General features: G+C 40.4%; 1 protein-coding gene across 10 annotated transcripts in view; it reads left to right on the forward strand.

The window, feature by feature from the left end:
* Positions 1-20384, forward strand: part of ARNT2 (aryl hydrocarbon receptor nuclear translocator 2) — a 139454-nt gene that overhangs the window by 66209 nt on the left and 52861 nt on the right. For all 10 annotated transcript variants that reach the window (XM_068958365.1, XM_068958360.1, XM_068958361.1 and 7 more), the window contains one exon: positions 648-861. In XM_068958365.1, coding sequence (XP_068814466.1) covers positions 648-861 — 214 coding nt within the window. The remainder of the gene's footprint in view (positions 1-647; positions 862-20384) is intronic.

Here is a 20384-nt window from a genome sequence, read left to right on the forward strand (position 1 = left end):
AAAGACAGGGGCATTCCAAACTGTATCTGTGAAGCTTCATAGTCGCAGGTTGGAAAAGGAAAGCAAGAAATGATACAGCTTTCGTGTTTAGTGGCTTGGGTCCTCTAGTGGGAGAGGAGACTGGGGATTCCTGTCCTCATTCCCATTACAGTTTCTGTCTTTTGCCCAGAGACTGTTTAATCTACCAACCGAGGTAGTCCAGGGGGGAAAGAGGGAGAAGGGAAAGGCCAGTTGGTTTCTTTCCAATTAAATTATCCAGAACGTCTAATTAAGGGATGGGTTTGCCATATGATTTATAGGTCTTCATTTCCTTTGTTTGTACTCTTAGATTACGTTTTTTTTTAAATATTAGATACCCATCACACAATATGCCATGAATTTTAATTACTTAATTTTCCTAAAGTGCATTGAGATCACCAGATGAAAGATAATAAAGGAAAACAAAGTGATGTTTGTTATCGGGATCAGCAGTTTATGTCTTGCTGCAAGACTGGATGTATAGTTGCGTCAGTACTACGTGGAAAATTTCTGCCTACGTTGTGATCAGCTACTAAAATCACAAGAAAATGCTACTCTATGGGGGTGGAAGATGTGTTATTTAATTCCCTTTTCTTGCTGGCATTCTAATCAAATCCTTTCTTTGGAAGGAACTGAAGCATCTTATCCTGGAGGCTGCAGATGGGTTCCTGTTTGTAGTTGCAGCTGAGACCGGAAGAGTAATCTATGTGTCAGATTCTGTGACTCCTGTGCTGAACCAGCCACAGTCTGAATGGTTTGGCAGCACTCTCTATGAGCAGGTTCATCCAGATGATGTGGAGAAGCTGCGGGAGCAACTGTGCACATCTGAAAACTCTATGACAGGTCAGATATCTGATGTGTGGTTCTTTGTATTATGGACCCCTCGTGAGTTCATCTAGCATGCAAAATGCCTGTTTTAAAAATCTGGTAAAAATAAAGTTCAGCAAGATTAGACTGCCTTTTTTTCTCAGGCGGTGCAATAATGTAGTTTGCATAACTATTGCGTCAGCTACTACTACAGCTGCTTCACTTGGTGTGTAAACCGCCCTAGCATAGCTCTACCTTCAGACTTCTGTCTTGGCTAGGTTTGCAATCTGGATTATTTTTAGGGTTGGTCTAGAAAAATAGAATGTTTTCTTTTCATCCTCAGTGAATTTGCGAATTCTTACAAATACGTGTTTCTTTATGACAGTGTTTGTTTTGAAAGCTAAAATCATATTTTAGGCTTTTCCATTTCTATAAGAGTTCCTTGCAGTTTGTTAATGGAATCCTGGGAAAAAATCAGGTGTTTGGCAGCTGAAAACCTAGTGTGGCTTTTAAACAGGAGGTTTACTCCTGAGTGATGGTGCAAGCTATTTGCAATTGCTTTATGTTTCATTTGAAATATAAAACTAAAAGGTATTTATATCTTCATGTTATAACTGTGGCTTTTACAGTTATCCAAGCTCAAGACTGTCCATGGGAAACCACCCTGTCTTTAATAGAATATGTGTATGTTAGAGCTATAAGAATTAGCTAAATCCTATTCTGACTGAAACTTGGAAAGGAGAAAACTCAACTTCTCTTTTTATTCTTCCACAGTGTGTTTATAACTAAAGGAAAAAAGAAAAACTAGGGGAAAAAATATGTATATTCAGAATTTTGACCTGGTTTGTTGGAAGTTTTGCTGTGTTTCATAACTCAAAGGAGAGTGGTGCAGTTCTGAGTGAACCTGCACGCTGTTTACAGCTTCCATATCAAAACAGTGCCAAATTCATGGTTTCCTGTGGTTTGGGTGTGATGTGGTTTTGGCAGAGTTTTCCTTTATTCAAATTGGACACTTACAGCAAAATTCTGTGGTGAAAATCCAGATGGATCAAACCCAAGTGAACAGTTAGGGGAACCTGTGCAGAGCAAAAGAGCTGAGTTTCATACCCCTTTAAAGCATGCGTGCCAAACTTAATACAAACAGTGATTGTGTTCTTTAGTATATAGCATTCAAATGTATGTGCCATCTTCCTATAAAAAGCCCTTACTCCAGAACCTCAATGAACCATGCTAGACTTTGAAAAGTGCTCAGTTAGTAAGCTTAACCTGCTCAAACAAGAGCAGGATTAGACAAATGCGGAGTACTTCTAAAAATCCGGCTCTTCCTGTATTTCTCTTCATTTGTAACTATGTGCTTTTCTTTTACACTGAATTTGTTCTTCAGCCAGTGGAAAGAGAAGTTCAAATAATAATATTGGTAGGGCTAAATCATTTCCCTGCCTGAGGCTTTTGGAGTTGCCAATCTGACACAGAAGGCTCTTAAATCTGCCATAAATGGAGAGCTGAAAATTTTCCCAGTGTGAGGAAAGCGTCAGCCTGTGTAGAGCCAGGGTTGCTTGCTTAACTGCACTCCATATGGTGCACAGGCAGGCTGGACATAGAAGGATGCTTTTGGGGGACTAGAGAGCATGTGGAACCACAGCCATTTCAAGCAAGTACAAATGCAAAAAGGTTCGTAATCGCTCGTAACTGTAGTGGGTACATTGTGCAAGTTGCAAAGTTATCATGGTTACATGTTGCAAAGTTATCATGGTTACATGTTCAGTTTTTTTTTGGGGGGGGGGGGAGGGGGGTCAGCTGAACATCTCACTAGCCATAAGCATGATCATCAATCTGCCTCTGAATTAAACAAAAGCATATAGTTGTATGGTCATCATCTCTCATAAGATCACTGTAGAAAGAACAGATTTTTAAAATGTCTATTGGATTTTTTTAGCTTTTTTAGTAAAATTAATGTAAAGCAAGTAATGTCTTGATATGGTCCTACAAATGTCATTTGCCTTGTATCAGATCAGAGCAGAGGCCTTTGACTATATTTGTGTTGCCCTGTTTTGAACACTGATTGTTACCACTCCATTGCTGGGATTTTCTGAGCACCCTCTTAGCAATCCTGTTGCACAGAGAAGCTGCTCTAGACCCTGAGGTCTTGTGAGGCTGCCATTGCCAGAGGGGATCGACAGAGAACAAGCCAGTGGAGAAAGCAGGCTTCCTCTTGCATTTCTGCCCCCAGGAATAAGGCTGGGCTGTGGTTGCATGAGTGTTTCTTTGGCAGTCACACCAGCTTATGCAATCCTCACCTCATCTCACCCTCTCTTCTTTGGCACTGGTGAATATTCTTCAGTGAATAACATGAAGGGGGCTGACCCAGCTGAAAGCGAACCTAAGCAAAAAAAAGTTTGGTTTTTAGTAGAGGCAGCTCCCTGGCCTACCTTATTGCAGGGTTGCCTGAACTCTTGTGCTAGCACAAGGGAGAAGGGAGAAGTGAATAGTCAAGGGTAAGGAGAGGACAGGACTTGGAGAGCGGTAGAAGTGTGTGCCAAATTGGAGTGACTGTTTAGCTGTGACTTAAAATACATGGTGTATTTTGGGAATTAATTGCATGGTCTATTTTTAACTCTCTGAATATGGGGAAGAATGGTTGGTTTCTAATTTGTTTTATATCCTTGGAGATTTTATTCCCTGGATATGGAACAATTGTCTACTCCTTTATTGTACATAATTGCTAACACATTGTAGCAACAGGAAAGCTGAACTGTATATGTATATGTGTGGCTCAAAATGCTCTAGAAAAGACAGCAGCTGAGACTTGATGATGGCAACAAATGGTGTTCCCAAGAAGACTTTATGTGCGTCATGGGCATGATTAATCAGAATGGGGCAGATATTCAGAGTAATAGATTATTTTCCCTCTTTGTTCTTGGAAATCTCCAGAAGGCAAAAATAAATCACTTTAAATATGGATAAAGATCACATTCCGCAGTAGGATCCATCAGCAAAGACCTCTTTGCTCTTAGGATGCACTGATGAAACAACTCAGTGGATTTTGGGTTCCTGATGCAGGTTCAGGGGATGGAAGTTGTCGAGTGGCTGAATAACATGCAGTGGAACCCCAGTGCAAGTGAGAACTCTGAACAACTGCAAGCAACAAACCTCAAAGGAGGAAAGGACAGACGGAATTAAGAAGGAATTAAGTGGAAAAAAAAAAGAAAAAACTTCTGAAGAATATCTCAGTTACATTTACTCTCCAAAAAATGACTGAGCAAGTATTGTAGTAAACCATCCTTTTGTTAAGATATAGCAATCCTGAACACTTTGCCAGATTGATTTCTGCTGATCTAATTCTCTATTAACAGTTCGTGAAGGAGTAGAATGAGGAATATAGGTACCTCTGTATGGTTCCATGATGTATCTGATTCAAGGCTGTGGGGTCCCTGTTCCTTGAGACCAGCCTCTCTGATGGTGTAAATGGGAAACACTGAAGTTTAAATTCAGCTCTGAGCTCCAGGCAGCATGGCTCATAGTAACCCAGCTATACTGCCTTCCTTCAGCCTTGCTCCCTATAGCTGAGGCAAATCAGGGAGCAGCATATAGGATCCCATTTGTGGCACTGAGTCTCTCAGGATCCTCATGTTCAGAAGGAATCCTTGCAAACTGTTTTAACGGAGTAGTTAAGAGGAGGCTGAAACTCCGGACCTGTGACTGCAAGAAAGTGATGAAAACCAGAACCTCTGTAGATTCCATTTTCACGATTTAAATAGAACTAAGTCAACTTAGTCTGCAAGCTGAGAAAGATGAATTGAGGTTACTTCTGGACAGAACTTGTATGCCAAGTTTAATCTTGGCACAGTATTTTATTGCCAACAAGAAAGCCGAAAGTACAAGAAAGCAGAACTTCACGATGGAAATGGTGACTGACCACAGCAAGAGTTGAGCTGATAGGTACCTTTTCAGAAGAAAAGGCCATTGTGTGACAATTTAGTGTGATTCATGAGCATTATGGAAAATCACTTCATGTTATACAAGCAGAGATTGGGTTGTGGAACCTGTCTCAGAATATTCAAATATATGTTGTCCTGGGATGATGGTTTCAGAATCTGCTTTCACATGCATTTTCCTGTCCAACTGCACAAAACCCAAATGCTGTAGATAGAGTCAGATTATCTGTAAAAATGAGAAAAATAGTGTTAAACTCAAAAGAGAGCTATGCCAGAGACCAGTGGAGTAGCAAAGAGCTTTCCACAGCACTGAACAGATGGGGAGCGCTCAACAAATAGCAAATAACCACATGGGAGGGAAACTTAAGAATAACTTTTCTTTCTGGAAAATCAAAGCAGAATTTGTCTATGTTGTTTTACACCTCCATGTCAACTTTCTAACTGTGAATTCTGTTTTTCTTTTATACACACAACCAGTCTGTGAATGCGAATGTGACTGTTACTCGTAATTACCGTTAACTGACTTGAACTAATGATTCAGGAGAGACTCCAACTGATATGAAGGAAGAGTTGGATAAAACTGTTATTTGGCTGCATATGCAAAATTATCTGTAGTCAGTATTCAGAAAGTAACTTGAGGCTGCCCAAAAATTCCGCTCTGGTAAATTACACCTTAGATGTTGTCATCATCAGTAACAGTAAAAACTCATGATTAATGAAAAAGTAATGTGTTATGAAGACATTTCATTAATGGGATGATTTCTGCAATATACTGGCAAACCAGAGAGCTTCTTCAACTCCAGCGTCAGCTGAAAATTGGGTCAGCTTCACTGACATCATTACATCATTTAAAAAAAAAAAGTCTGCTGTAAGTATTGGTGTATAATAATTATTATTGGTATATAATTTTATACCAAAAAGTATAATCTGTCAGATGCCCTTTCTTCTGTGTGTATTTTGTGGAAATTAAGATACCTGCCAAAGGTGTATGCTGTCCTACCTAGAGCTGTTAAGACTCCTTGGAAAAGGAAAGTTGCCTTTTGTTCGGATAAGCGTGTTCTTGATGAGACAGTCGACGGAACTAAGAGCTGCAGTAAAGCTCCTTCGGGTTTCTGTTCTCCAGCTGTTGGTACTGAAGGGCGCGTTTATCAGAGGTGTATGAGACAGAAAGGTACTCTACATGTGGAGGGCTGCTTCAAGTGACAGTATTTTCTTTCTTTCTTGTTTTTTTTCTTCTATGAGTTCTTTTAAGTACGTGAATCCTAAAGAATCATCTGCCTCTGAAATGTGCCCAGCCCAGCAGCTTAGGAAGTCAGAGTACAGAGAATTAAAACCAGATCTCAGTATTTTGGGTTTTGACATCCTAGCACATGCTATCTGACCTGACCTCCTATGACTGTTAGCCTCTGGACAGGTAGGGAAGGAGTTGTAATATTTTTTTGTTTATAGACAGAGAATTGATGGCTGTATGTGCCTTCTACTGTGGGATAAAAGAGTGGTTTCAGCAGCAGCTGTTTTCCTGAGTGTCCATGAAACGTAGCAACCTGTAGGGCGGAACGCAGCAGACATCTAGTAAATAACGTGGAGCACAGCAGGCAGGTGGATGATGAGGAGAGGAAGATTCTGTATACATCATGTGAGAGGTCCTGAGTTTTTTTTATATCGCTGTAGGGTTTCTGAAGCTCGACTCTTAAAACGTTGTTGTTGTTGTTGTTTTAATTAGTATTATTTTATTTTCTTCCTCCTTCCACACGCAGACCACTTTGTTCCTCGGAAGGCTGGAGGTCTGAGTCTGCAATACCAGGATTATTGTACCTGCAATGGAAGGGAGCAGAGAGATTTCTGAAAACAGAAGTTCTCACGTTGACTTTGTCCCATCTCAATCAGGACATGAATTCTTGGAACATATTGTTGCCATGTTTTTATAGGATATATAAAAGTGATTCATGTGAACGGAGTAGTTTAGATTTCAACCTGGTTTTGCTGTAAAAAAAAAAAAAAAAAAAAAAAAGCAAGCCAATTCTGGCAAGGCATCTTTTCCTATTTTAAGTGTGAACTGTTGGGAGAGATTTGGCTCACTGCTGACAACTACCAAATCACCATGTGATACCTGTTTTTCAGTGAAATTATGTGGTCCCGCTGGCATTGCTGAGAAGGAAGAGGCCGTTTCAGATGTAATGATTTCCATACACCCCAGCCTGTTGCCTTGCCGCTGTTCCAAAGAAAAAATCTGCCTACAGCTTTGTGGACTGTCTGTTCTTGTAGCAGGAAGGTTGTGGTGCCAGCCCAAGATAGCCTTTGACCTTGGGCAGTGCCGAACATAGGAATTAGTGATTTTTCAGCTTCAGTCTGTTCGGCAGATGACATTTTTAAGTGTAGATTGGAGAAAATGAGTGTTTTGTTTCTGCCAGCTCCTTTCTGTTCTCAAGCAAATGAATTAGTACAGTAGATACTCAGGAGCAGAGAACAAGAAAGCTGTGCCTGTTTGGCCTGTACGTATTGGACATCCCATTAGTATTTACTTAGAAGGGATGCCTAGAGCCTGGATGTTTTCAGGTTCTCTTTTGACATTGTTTGATTCGCTCTACCACAGTTTTGACAACTCTACACAACAAAATAGAAAAGCTTAGTGGGTGAGTAGGCTGCCTGAGTCTGAATGTGCTGAGGTCCAGAAGGAACACAAGGAAAATTTTAAATATTCTGTATATTACATTACATATACTCCATTTAATGTTTCCTTTACAAGTGAATTGCTGTGTTTTTCACTTGAAGTGCATGAAACAAATCCTTCCTTTGGTTGTGGCTGTGTGACCAGTGGCAGGGGTCCAGTAATCTTGCAGGGGTAAAAACAGAGGGTGGAATTTGGCTTTTTATGTTGGTTATGTGAGAAAGAGGACTTTCAGCCTTAGAGGGGCCAAGTTTCTGATGGTGCTCCTACGCTGTGAGACACTGAACATTGCTACAGCAATGAGAAAAACCTAGTTCGCTCTCAAAAAATAGGTACTTTCAAATGATCGTATTTTAAATGTATGGTACATTTAATCTCTTTAACTTTTTCCAAGAGAATTGTATTTTGCTTTAGTCTCCAGGGTTTTTTCTGGGGAGAAAAAAAGAATCCCAAATGTTGAGAGAGGCCAGCTATGTATAAAACAGTTCATAAAGCAACTCCTACACAAACACAGTGATCCAGTGGTTTCCCTGCTGCTGAGGCGCTCCGTTTGGGTGGGTAGTCCTGGCAGGAAAACCAATGATAATAAATTGAATTTGTAAATGACTTCGCTAATTGTCGTGGTTGTCTAAAGATGTTAGTACGTGTTTTTACCAAAATAAGGAAGCAGCTATAGCTTAGACCTACTGCACCTGAATAGCATTAGGGAATGTTTTTAGGGTGGATTTTCAGGTGTGTGGGCATGCATGTGCAAGTGAGTTGTGTGGTTTTTTGAGTCTTCACTGTGAGTTTCTCACTTGGAAACTATAGTGTATTGAAGTCTGTTATCACAGATGTTTGACTGGATCATTTTCAGTTGCTGGGTTTCAGGGAGTTTTGAGGGTATTTTTTTGTAATGTTCAATATTTGTTCAACCTGCTCTGTTTTGTTTTACTGCGTTCATGCATGATGAAATATACAGAGTTCAGCGATTTTCCCCCCCTCCTTTTAAAAAAAATTCTAGTATTCCACAAATACCTTTTAAAAAAAAAAAGTTCAAACTCTTTGGTTAACAGAATTCCAGGAAAGCAGTGAGAGTGTGCCTCTAGAAGCCTCATGGTGCTGGGCCTGCTTGCATCCTTCTGGAAATCTCTTATGCTTCACTGCTTGCAATGGGAGCGCCACAGACACTAGGAGGATGCAGTATTGGCCTTAACATCTGCCCTTTGGAGAAACAGCTTTCTCTTCAGCCTAATTTGAATGTTATGCTGTACATTTGAATGTATGTTGTTATATAAATGATGAGTTGTAGCATCAAACTAGGGAGGCGCAAGGAAGGTGCTTTGGAGTGATAGTATTCCACCCCAGTATCCGCTTGTTCCAGAAGGAGAAGAATTGACCGGTACTCCATGCTGCTATCTGTCTTCATTCTGTCCTTAGCTCAGACTCTCTTATTTCATAATATTGGGACAGCAAAGGCAGGACTTCCTCTGTTCTTTGTTCCTTACCTAGATGCCCACCAGCCTCCTGGGACCACGGCACCCACTTGCTCATGCCTGGTATCCTGCATAGAGTCACACGGAAGGAAATGCCAGCCATACATAAGCACGTAACCGGAGTTGTAATATGGCCCATTGTCTGTTTTCTGTGATTTGTTCTGTTTTCCTTCATTCCGGTTGTATTTAGTCAAGTATATTAACAGGCTTAGGGCAGATTAAACAAAAAGCAAGCGAAGAACCTAAGAAGCAGGCTTTAATTGAAGGAAATAATCTCAAAGAAAGCTTAAGAGACAGCTGAAGCATGAGACAGCTTCTGCCCATTTAGCTGAATGGGAGTGCATGCAGGTAAACACAAGGTCAGGATAGAGCTGGTGCGGGGTTGTCTCCAAGAATACTAATTCCTGTCCAGATGTAGCTGAAGTTATTTTAGGGCTAGCTGTGAGTTTGGCTCTAATGTTTAGGCCTCAATAAGAAGTGGCAGCATCACACTGTGAATTTTTCAACCTTTATTTAACGCTCACTGAGGATGTGGGTGATAAGGTTGTTTCCTCTTTTGCCTGAGGGGACTTGAAAATGTTCTCCAGCTTCCCAGGCAGGACCCTAAAGACCAACTTCTGGGAAATTCTGTAAGGTGGAGATGGGAGACTGAGTTCTTCGTCTCTCCTCTTTTATGCTATCGTACCTCATCCAAATAACCTAGTTTTTTCTAATTTTGTATTAAGTTAGGAGACATACACTACAGATGGAAGCAAGACCAAAGTATATTTTGTCATATTAAACTCATCAGAGACTTTTCTTCAACAAAATATAGTTAGCCTGTACGCACCTTGTGTTCCTAACTGTTATATATAGTTCCGCTTTTAGGTGAGTAGGTAAACCATTTAGTCAAGTATTAGGATTTTGAGAAGATGATTAATAATAGTGAGGATAAATTAGCATTAGTTAAAATCAATACAAATAGCTAGCATTATTGAAAAAAAAAAATTTAGTCTGATACTTTTGTACCTTTACAGCTTCAGGTATGCTTCCCAGGGAAATGAAAAGCCCAGGTGACTGGGTACCCACTGTGGGAATTGTTCCCCACTGCTATCTGATTTACCAGTTGCCAAAAAGCAAGGCTGAAGGAACATAAAACAGTCACAGCAGATTCTCTTCTCAGCTTGTACAGTGTGGTACCATAGATGGTATAAATGTGATTTAAATTCTACTTTAAATCAGCAAAAAAAAAAAAAAAAAGGAATCTTGACCATCTATTTTGATTTTGCTTTACTTTGTGCTTTCCAGATATATGTTCCTGTAGAAGATACTGATTTGTGATGATTTGGAAATAAGCTTTGCGTTTAAGTTGTCCATGACATGCTAACCAGGAGTATCAGCTATGAGCTATACAATATAAGAAGTTACATAGCTTAACGTGTCCTTAGTCAGATTCTTAACTTCACGTTTGATAGGTGCGCTGGGGAGCAGTGAGGCGTTGGTTGGTTAGCACACAACGATGGTCTGGTGTCCTGTGGAAGTGAGTGCAGTGTCCAAGTGGGTGCATGTCCGAACCTATTGCCGCATTTCAGCTGAAGGTGCAGAGGTCTCAGAAATATCATTCCTGCAAGTTTCATGAAATCTATAGCTAGATAGAGGTGAGCCACCTGGTAAGTGACTGCACAGAGAAAGGCAGACATTTTAATTTCTCACTTTCCTTGATGGTTATCAATGAGAGGCAAAAGCATGAGAGACAAAACTGAAAATGATGAAGGTTGTTTAGTCTCATATTCATGAAATACATGATTGCCTTTGGGCAGATATCAGAAGTGGATAAAGCTATAATTTTAACTAGTTTTGTATTTATTGAATACAGTCAGAACATGCTTTGCATTTGAAATTGATTAGTTCACCGGTTGCAGATAATAATCCTTCAGCTTAAGAAGTGGATTGTTTCTGGCAGCCAGTTATAGCTGTGTTTTAGAACTGATGGCTCTCCTTTTATCATTAGCAAATAGGAAGGGGAAAACAAGTATCCTTATTTTTTCTATTCCCAGCTGGTTGAACAAACCCATCATTGAACTGGACTATTTGGAAAAAGAAAAAGAAGAAGGAATTGTCTTTGTTCCTGTAAAAATGTCAAATGTTTTCAAGACTTGGTTTAGACCTTTATCAAGTTCTGGGTCCACATGCTGATTTGTCATCTTTCACCAGTTCTGTGGCTTGGCTGCCTTCATGTCTTTTTAGCAGAAAGTATGTATTACTTCAGTGTGGCTACTTCACCATAATCCAGTCAAAATGTAAAGCAAAAGTAAGGCTTTTTGATACATTGGTTTTATAAAAGGCTTATATGCAAAATTCGTTAAAGGACTGTTCTTAACTAGCCTGCAGAGATATACTGATTCTGAATTTTGAGGGGGAAAATGAATGCTGCTATGCAGTAGAACCTTACAGTGGTGTCTCAGGCTATAGTTTAATGTCACTTGAGAATTTAAACACTATTAGATCTGAACTTACATCACTGGACATTTGCTGCTTTCTGTTTTCATAGAATGGAGACTTTTGCATATAGTTCACAAGTCTTGAGCCTTCAAAAAGAGAATTGAAACCTAGAGTGATGTTCTGGCCCACACGCTTTATATTATTTGAGCTACAGGAGTAGTGTGTTAAAAGAACCAGACAGCTTCCTTGGACCTTTTGTTCTTCTCTCTCCCCCGGCCCCCAACTCTCTCTCTCTGACTTCCTCTCTGTCTCTCTCTCTCTCCCCCGCTCCTTATTGCGTTACAACTTAATTCTGCCCCCAGCAAAATATCTCGCCAATTTGTCTGTGATTGCTATCCATTTTTTCTAATGGGCTGTTTCATGGTGTGTCACTGGCTCACATGGAGCAGACCACAGCAAAATTTGGGAACCAGGTGATACTAGTATTTACCTGATAATAAAGCATGTAAGCATGAGGGTTTCCCATTACTGGAATATAGTGAAGCACAAGTAGTTCACAATGCAAGGAGCTGAAGCTTTTTTTTTTTTTTTTTTGGCAGAAGTGTTTTTCAGTAAAGCTCCCTGCTGAGCATTCGAGTGAAACAAATAGTTTAATTTAAAAGCTACTTACAGCCTTTATGTATTTATTTATTATGCAGCTGTGAATGGTAAAAGAATGAATTACATTATTATAGAGTTAGTTTGGATGACTGTCCTTTCATGGGAATCTCTGTTGACGGTACTTTGGAGTCACTGTTTCTGGGGTTTTAGGTCCTTATTTTAGCCAAAGAAACTCTAGTCTGTCTTTTGAGGAGCTATTTGTATCTTGGATCATTGACAGGCCTGAGTATTATAATCTTTTTCCAGTTCAAATTTTCCTTCAAATGCATCGGGTAGGGTATCAGCTCGGTTAGAACTAACTGCCCATCACATGGAATCATAGTCCTGGTGACGTTCATTTGTTTAGTGACTGAACCTAAAAGTGCCTGCAGAGATCACTATGTGCTATGCTGCTGTATTATGCTTTATACAAATCTATAGCAAGATAAAGCTGCTGCTGCCAAAAGGTTAGGGGGACAATGCAAGGATGAAAAAAGAGAGGATCATCTCCCACTTCACTGATGGAGAATTGGAAATAAAAGTATAATGCTGTTGTATTTATGTTTAGAGAGAGCTTATGCATCTGTATGTTCTTGTCAAAGCTGTTTTATTTATTGTACTGAATATTTTCCATATGTAGGATGACCGCTGTAGAGAGTTCTGAATGCATTTAGTCCTTAAAATATTTGTACTTTTTTATGTTACAACTTAACTTTAAACATGTGCTTTGAATTATTTGCTTGGGGTTTTTTTTGTCCAGTTTTTCCAGGTCCATCAGGAGAGAATCTGCAACACTCTCTCTTCAGATAGTCCCTTTAAATTAACTGAGTAACAAGGCTCAAGAGCATACATAGTTTCCTTTTTAATTTAATTAAAATGATACATATTTCCCCAGCACTGTGGAGAGTTACATGATGCAGACTGGTTAGTCAAACATGAAGGCAGACACAACAGAGACCTTTTGGCCTTATGAGCTTTTATAGGAACAATCTGTATTAAGCAAACAGCTGTGCAATGTGGGGGTTTACTTCTTACTGAAAAACAAGAGGGAGAAGAAAGCTTTTCAGTTCCTTCCTCACTGGTCAGTGTCTCCAGTTGGTAAGTAGGGGACAGACAGATTTTTAAAAATAGCTACATTTCAATTGCATTACTTTTTCTTTTTATAACCTTGATTGCTGTTGATTGGATCGACTCTTCATTCTATTGTAATAATGTCATAACTTCATGATAATGCTTATACAACGCGTTTTGCAATTAGATGATGTAAATCTTGACACCACTGGAGAGGTTAAAATAGTTCCCCTGAGAAGGTAGGCCAGTGAGGGGAACCAGCTTTGGTGGTTTATATTTATAAGTGGAACATTATCCATCATTAAGGGGTAGGTAGTTCAGGAATTTTTTCATGAGTGCCGAGAAAAAAATGAGCTATAGGAGCTTGTGCTGGTTCTGACTAGCATTGTGAAAGTGCGAGTATTTGACTCAAGTGAAATCTCCTTATTTCGGCTAATTCATTACAGGTTCGACACTCACACAAGGGGTTATCACTGGTTATAAAGAAAGATAAATCAGCAGCCCAGGCTGTATGCTTTCTGTTGGAAGCATAATCATGTGTATTTCTCATTTATGCTGATAATGCCCTGATAAGCATGTAGTTCATCATGAGATGTTATGGACTTTGAGAATGGCTGTAGGTTGTGTTACTGAGAATTATTATCTACAGCTACAGTATGTTGAGAACTCACGTTGCTTACATGAGATTGGGCTCTGTTCCTAACTGCACCTCCCACCTGCTGGCTAATGATAGGCAGGTCAAATCATTCCTTTCTGCATCAGTTTCCTCATTTTTAAAATAGGAATAAAGGTACGGATTTCCTTTGAAAGTTACTTTGCTAACAGGAAGTGCATGCCTGGAGCCAGCTATTGTTTATTGATGTATTAGTGATGCTTTGTAATGTAGCGATATGTACAGTAGGAGGTGTATATGGCGCTGCTTAGTGCTGCACCATAGAACAAGCACTCAAGAGCAGTGGAGCGCTATGCCTGTGACCATCTCGTAGCACTTGTGTGGAGGGTACTGAGCTTTTTTTGCTGATGTGTGTGCAGTATGATGACAGCTAGAAAGTGCTGTGCGGTCCCTGATTTTGTACCAGGCTGCATAAAGCTGACAGATTATGCAGTTGTACTGTTTTCTCATGGGATATTGCTGTGTCACTGTCCCGGTGGCTTCATTCTTCTCGATGTCAGTGGTTATACTGCTGGGCAGGTGTGCCCACGTAGTGCTGGTACGCACTCTTGCCACATCCCAGCTTGATGCTGGAAGACCTGACTATGCATAATCTCCCGTTATGCTGAGAGAGTGGGCACAGCAGGAAGGAGCTACAGTTTGTTCCTCTAGGTCCCCAGCTATGACATTCCACTTGCACCTTCCTAACGTACGTCATATCAAAATCACTGAAGGCTGGAAGAACTGCTGTGTTTGTGACATTTGTGCCCCTTTCAGCTTTGCTTATCATGGCCCAGCGCAGTCCCACTTTGTGCTTTTGATCCTGCTGTTGCCTAGCCGTGCCTCCTTCACCTGGGCATCCGAGGTGTCACCTCCAGTCCTGCCCAGTCCAGCTGTAGGACTGGGGAGAGACTGGAAGTAGCATGTATTTCCACTCCCCACCTCCTGCTGCCCTCCTGCTGGTATCACTCCTCCTGTTTTCTGAACGGACTGAGGACTGAAGCTGCTGTGTGTTGACTTTGCTGGAGATCTGGAAGTCCCAGGAGAAGCTTGTGCCAGGGCAGGAAATCCTGTACAGCAGAGGAAAGGGCTGTGAATGCAGCACTGCTTTACAGCCTTCCTGGTAGGGTGAAGTCTCTATGGGCAGGTCCCATCCTCTCTGTACAGTCAGACAAGCTGGGAAGCAAGGGTGGGCAGCGTGCGTGGAGACCTCGTTGCCGTCGGCAGCCCTGCCTCTCTCAAAGTCCTGCTAACTTGCTCCTTGAAAGGTTTCATAGGGTCGTGATTTTAAGCTCAGGAAAAATTCAAATGGTGTCAGCCATGCCCGCATGATCAAGAACAAGTTCTCCCTACCATGTCCTGAGCTTCTCCTAAGCAGGAGTTGCAATTGTGATTATGGTTCATAAAGGCTGTGATACCAGTAAGGGACGATTTGTGTTACCAGACACGTTCTAGGCGGAACTCAAGGGCCCCTGCACCCGCAGGAGAGAAAGTTTGGAGACCAGCCTCCAGTACCACCCAGGCCCTCAGCTATTTCCACATTTGAATTAAAAATGTGTACACTGTTAACAGTGCAGCTACAATACTTACTTTGCATAAATCTGAAGTGTGAAAGAAAAAAGGCTCCTGCCCATTATGAACCCATATGTTCTGCATCACTATGAGTTGCAAGGAGTCCTGGCAGCAGTCCTGCACGGCTCTGCTGCGTCTGATTCAGTAGAAAGCGCGTGTATTCAGGAATGCCGTTGCCCCCGCACCGGGGCTGTTTGTGGCAGGGGGTTTTGGTGAATGAGTTAAGCATTGCATTCAGTTAGCTTTTTTTGTTTGTTTGTTTGCAAAAGACAACCTCCTCAACTCTTACTTTCTAGAACTGTGCATTTTTCATGGCCTCTCCGTGTATTTTAAATGCTATCAAGAATTGTTATCTTTTTTGTCATAGATTTAAAAGATCATTAACTACTCGGGGAATATAAAGTAGTCGTGTTAAAATAAACAACCGATTAGCAGGCATTGCCTGTGGGAGCCGCGCTGTAACCTCTGACCTGTGTGCGAGAGGGAATGCTGTAGAAACAGTGTTGGTATTTGGTTGCACAGTGTGACTGGTGCCAATTATGTGATTATATCCTTAGACAGTTTGTAATTTTGAGTTAGAATTATCTTAAGCTTCCCTGTATTTTGGGTGTCCAAGCTGTTCTTATTACTCATGTGTTAGCTTTCCCCTCAATGAGGGGCCTGGGAGATGCATTTTTCATGGGTACATTTTTATTAGGATTGTATTGTTCCATATGTTTACTCTACATATTTCCTATTTTTGGTGTTGAGATACTGAGGAAACACTCCCTTTCTGGAAAGTAATTGAATGGCTAGCAGCACGTTTCTGTGCTATGGCGGTTTCCCTTAATTGCACCAACCCTACAAGAGATATCCTGTCGTTTGTAGGGGACTGTTGGGGACGTGGACTTTTCAGGACAGGGATTGTGTACTCTAATGTATATATGTGCCTGGTAGGTAGTATCTGTCCTTTTATGAGCTTTACCTTCATGTAAATAATAAAACGCAGAGTGCTAAGAATGGAGCTATGGGACTGTGATTTTGTGTTTATGTGTATATGGCTTTATTATATCACAATATATGGCTATATATCGTCAGCCATTTCTTGTTTTTATGAATTTGAGTTCCAGGAAGGAGAACCCTCAAATACTGTGTATGCATTTCAGTTTTGATATATTCTTAGATCATCTGGAATAATTTTTATTTTTGGATCCATGGGGAGAGTGTATATTTATTACACTTAATAGCACTTGCTGGGCTGCATTAAATGTGAGATAGTCTTCCGTTACAATTGTGAGGGTCTAAATCTGTTTCAAAGTGTTTTTTTTTCTTTCTATTGTTGAATTAATACGTAATAATTGCTTTGCTTTTGCATGAGCTTGTTATCTATTAGCAAGAGTAATTTAATCCAAATTGATCAAATTTAAACTGTTTAATCTTCTTACTGGAGGCAGTTTGTTTATGTATTCATAGCGTATCCATTGCTTTCAAGAGGAAATTTGCCAGCTGAGTACCTCAATCAGTGTAAAACTGAATGTTTAGTAGTAGGCAGTGCATATGCATAAACTGATAAATGAAAAATAAGCAAAAAGAGAGTTTCACTTAGTTTTCTGGAGCTTCAGTGTTTATGCCAAAGCAGTGGCCAACAGCTTGTATCAGGTGGCGCTGCTGGGGAGTATCAGTGCTCCAACCACTACTGCTGTGTTCACACACATTTCATATACTGAGGGTACAGTAGTAGAAAACCCTTTTGGATGCTGCTCTCATGATTGATGAAGATGCTTTTGTGTGATGGGATGGCACCTAGAAATTTCAGTTGCGAACACACATCCTAAAGATGATCTCTGCTGCCTCTTTCTAAAGGCTTAACATACTAATAAAGAGCATCACAACAGGATAAGTCCTTTGTTCACTGACCCTTCAGGTTTGAGGGTCAGCTTACATTTGGAACTATATCAAGAAGCATCAGTACTTTGACCATCACTTTGCTTTTATTTTTAATAATTTCCTATTGTTTTTCTGCATCCCTGTCTTGCTTTTTTCCTTTTTTATATTAAGATAAAGATTTTTTTGGTTTTCATAAGGATTTTTGTTGCAGTATTCCTGTGTTCTGTTTATCTTCCCTGAGTAGCCTGTGGAGTATTTTTGATGAGCACAAAGTCATCTTTTGTTATCATGTCCAAACCAAACTTCTAGTTCATCCTTTATTTTATTTTGCCTGTAAAGAAATATGTGGACAATCCAGTGGCTGAGAATGGTTATAAAATATCTAACTTGTTCTTTGTCAGACAAGACACTATCATCTACAGCATAAAGCTTGATCAATTGCTAGAGGTTATAGTATCAAAGGCACGGCGGGACTCTTCATTAGTTCAGACTGTTTTCTCATCAAGTCCAAGATTCTGCATAAGACAGCAGTCAGTCTGCTGATGAATTAGATGGAAAAGGAAAATTCCGTTGTATGCTTTGCAAACAGTATTTTGACGTGCATGAGACCAAACTAAGTGTCTTGATCTTTGGAAACAGGTAGTAGACTTTTGTTGCAAAAGAGGGGTATTTCTCCATGCTGTGTACTCTAGTCCTGGTTCTTGTATTGTCCAATTGTTTTTAAGAGATAAAGACATTTAAAAGAAAGATGCGCTGAAATTTTCGTAGAATACCACCCTCGTGTAACAAGAGTGTTAATTACAGACTGTCGAATTTGTACGAATTAGGAGTCAGAGAAAGCATTTGTGATAGAATTAGGTTTAGCAGCCTACAGAGTTTTGAATCCACCAAAAAATGAACTGAAACGAGGAAATAAGAACAGGTTGTATCTGATTATCAGTCTATAAACCTTAGCATGCAGTGCTTAAACACAGAGGACCAAATTTTCTGACAGGCTGAAGCTGTTGTGTAAGGACGGATTTGAGCCAAACCCCTGGATTTGAAACCCCGTGAACTTCAGTAGGGCCAAGCTGATCCTTGGCTTAGGGTCGCCTCAAACATTGCAAGCGTAGAAAAGATATTTGAACATTCATATTAGCAATTGCATGCCCAAAAGGGGAAGATACATGCATAATCTGTTCACCATTTGTATGCACAAGGGGCGCATTAGCGCCCATATGAACATTTGTCCCCTTAAGCGTTACGAGAACATCTTTAGAGCGTCTTTGAAAACGTTCCCTGGTATAACACAAAGGGAACATTTTTGGCATGGATCCTCAGTACTTGAATTGGTTACTACCTATTCTCATTGGTGGCAGGAGCTTTATATGGCTCCTGTAATTTTACCCAGATCATTAGTCTCTTGCACAGCCTCCTGTGGGCCACTTTGACAGCCCTTTCCCGTAACAACAGCTGACATCAGGTTCCTGGCTTGCCTTGCCTGGTGGATCACTGCTCAGAGGACAGCTGGTTTATTACAGGTTTAAGTGAAACTGCCTTCTGCATTTGGACTGTAATGGGTAAATTTCAATACATTATCAATTATATCCAGACCAGAGTGATTTATGCATTGATTTTAATAAGCATTCTGCTCATTTATTTGCTTATTCATTTGCAACAGAGTAAACTGTGGTTTCCTCTGAATTGTTCAGCTGCTATAAACGATAATAAGACAGCAGTGTCAGTCACAGTAGGGCCATGACTGAGACACATATCCTGCTTGCTATGTCTGAGAGTTGTATCTGGAGCTAGAGAAGGAAGAAGTGTAACATAAAAATGAACTACATGCAATTACCAGTTTATGTGAAATCTCATAAGGGATCCAGCTGGTGGTATCACTGGGTTGCATTTCCCTTTTAAAACTGCTATTCTAAAGAAACCAGAAGAAGAAAGAAAAAATGCACAAGTGCATTATTCAGTTATAGGAAGTTATTACAGCATGCTAAAATATTTCTTATTAATCAGAATATAATTGCCAATGTTAACATCAAAGGTATTTTGTGCATGTTTCCTGTGGAGAAACCTTAATGACTATTTATCAGTGAGGAAGCAGCATTAATGTAAAAGATGCAGGAACACACAGGTATAAATATTTTACAGTTCTGTTACAGAGCTGTCATCAGAATATACCATCTCCTTGTGGTCAGCTGTCTGTGTGACGTGGAGTTGAAATTTATTTCAGCCTGCATGATGTGATGTGGGATCCACTTGGGTTCATTGCATGAGCAGCTGCAGTGAACTGTAGCTTGATGATATTAAAGCAGGTGATGCTCGCTGCCACTAATTTGAGACTCTCAAAACCTGAGTCAGAAGTGATGAGTCCTATGTGCAATTCACTGAGGGCTCCCAGTCAGCAGCTTCCCAGGAAGAACCAAAGAAACAGCGGTGGCCAGGGACCTTCCTGTGCTGCCGGATCGGCACATGCTGGGCAGCATGCCACGTGTTACAATCCAGGACAGTAGAAGATGATTTCTCACGGTGGAGCAGTATGGGCCGATCTGTTCCCCAGTCAGGTATGGAGTGATTAGTAGTCCAGGGAGAAGTTAAGTCTGTGATTTTTTTTGTCTCGATACCAGATGACATTGTATTATTGCTGTAGCTGTGGATTTTCACAGTAATAAGAAGTCATGTCAAATGGATACAACTCCAGTTTATTGTGACTTCCCTGTTTTGCATCTGTCTGCATTTCAGTAGAACTATCTGGTAAAAGCTAAGTGCTGTAAGTCTAGGTCAATAAATGATTTTTTTTTTTTGAGACATTGAGATGAAAATAAATTAGGTGGGGGAGAATGACACTATATCCAGATTGCCATCATTAAACAGTAGAATAGCTCTAACAGTAGTTAGTTTATATGCCGTACTGTGGATAGACACAGGGTGCAAGGACTTCCAAATATTACGTGGCTACTTTTTCCAAAGCTAGCATGTGCCTGTGGGTCCTGCATCGTGGCAGGTGTGTATGGCCACATTAGCTGTGTACAAATCTTATAGCTGGCTTGCTTCTTGGTTTACTTTCACAGATACTCCCTACATACCTGATGTCATCACTATTACTAATTTAAGAGCTCCAACAGAGTTAAAAGCCCTGTTATGCCATGTCTTAGGAAAGCCCAGAGAGTGCACTGATAGGCTAGTTTGAACTAAGTTGAAAGGTTTGTCCTTAATTTATTCAACAATAGTTCTTCCTCTCTTTAATACAACGTGATCGTGAGCTTCTACTA

Source organism: Struthio camelus, chromosome 12, assembly GCF_040807025.1.
Source record: "Struthio camelus isolate bStrCam1 chromosome 12, bStrCam1.hap1, whole genome shotgun sequence".
In the NCBI taxonomy this organism is placed as follows: Eukaryota; Metazoa; Chordata; class Aves; order Struthioniformes; family Struthionidae; genus Struthio; species Struthio camelus.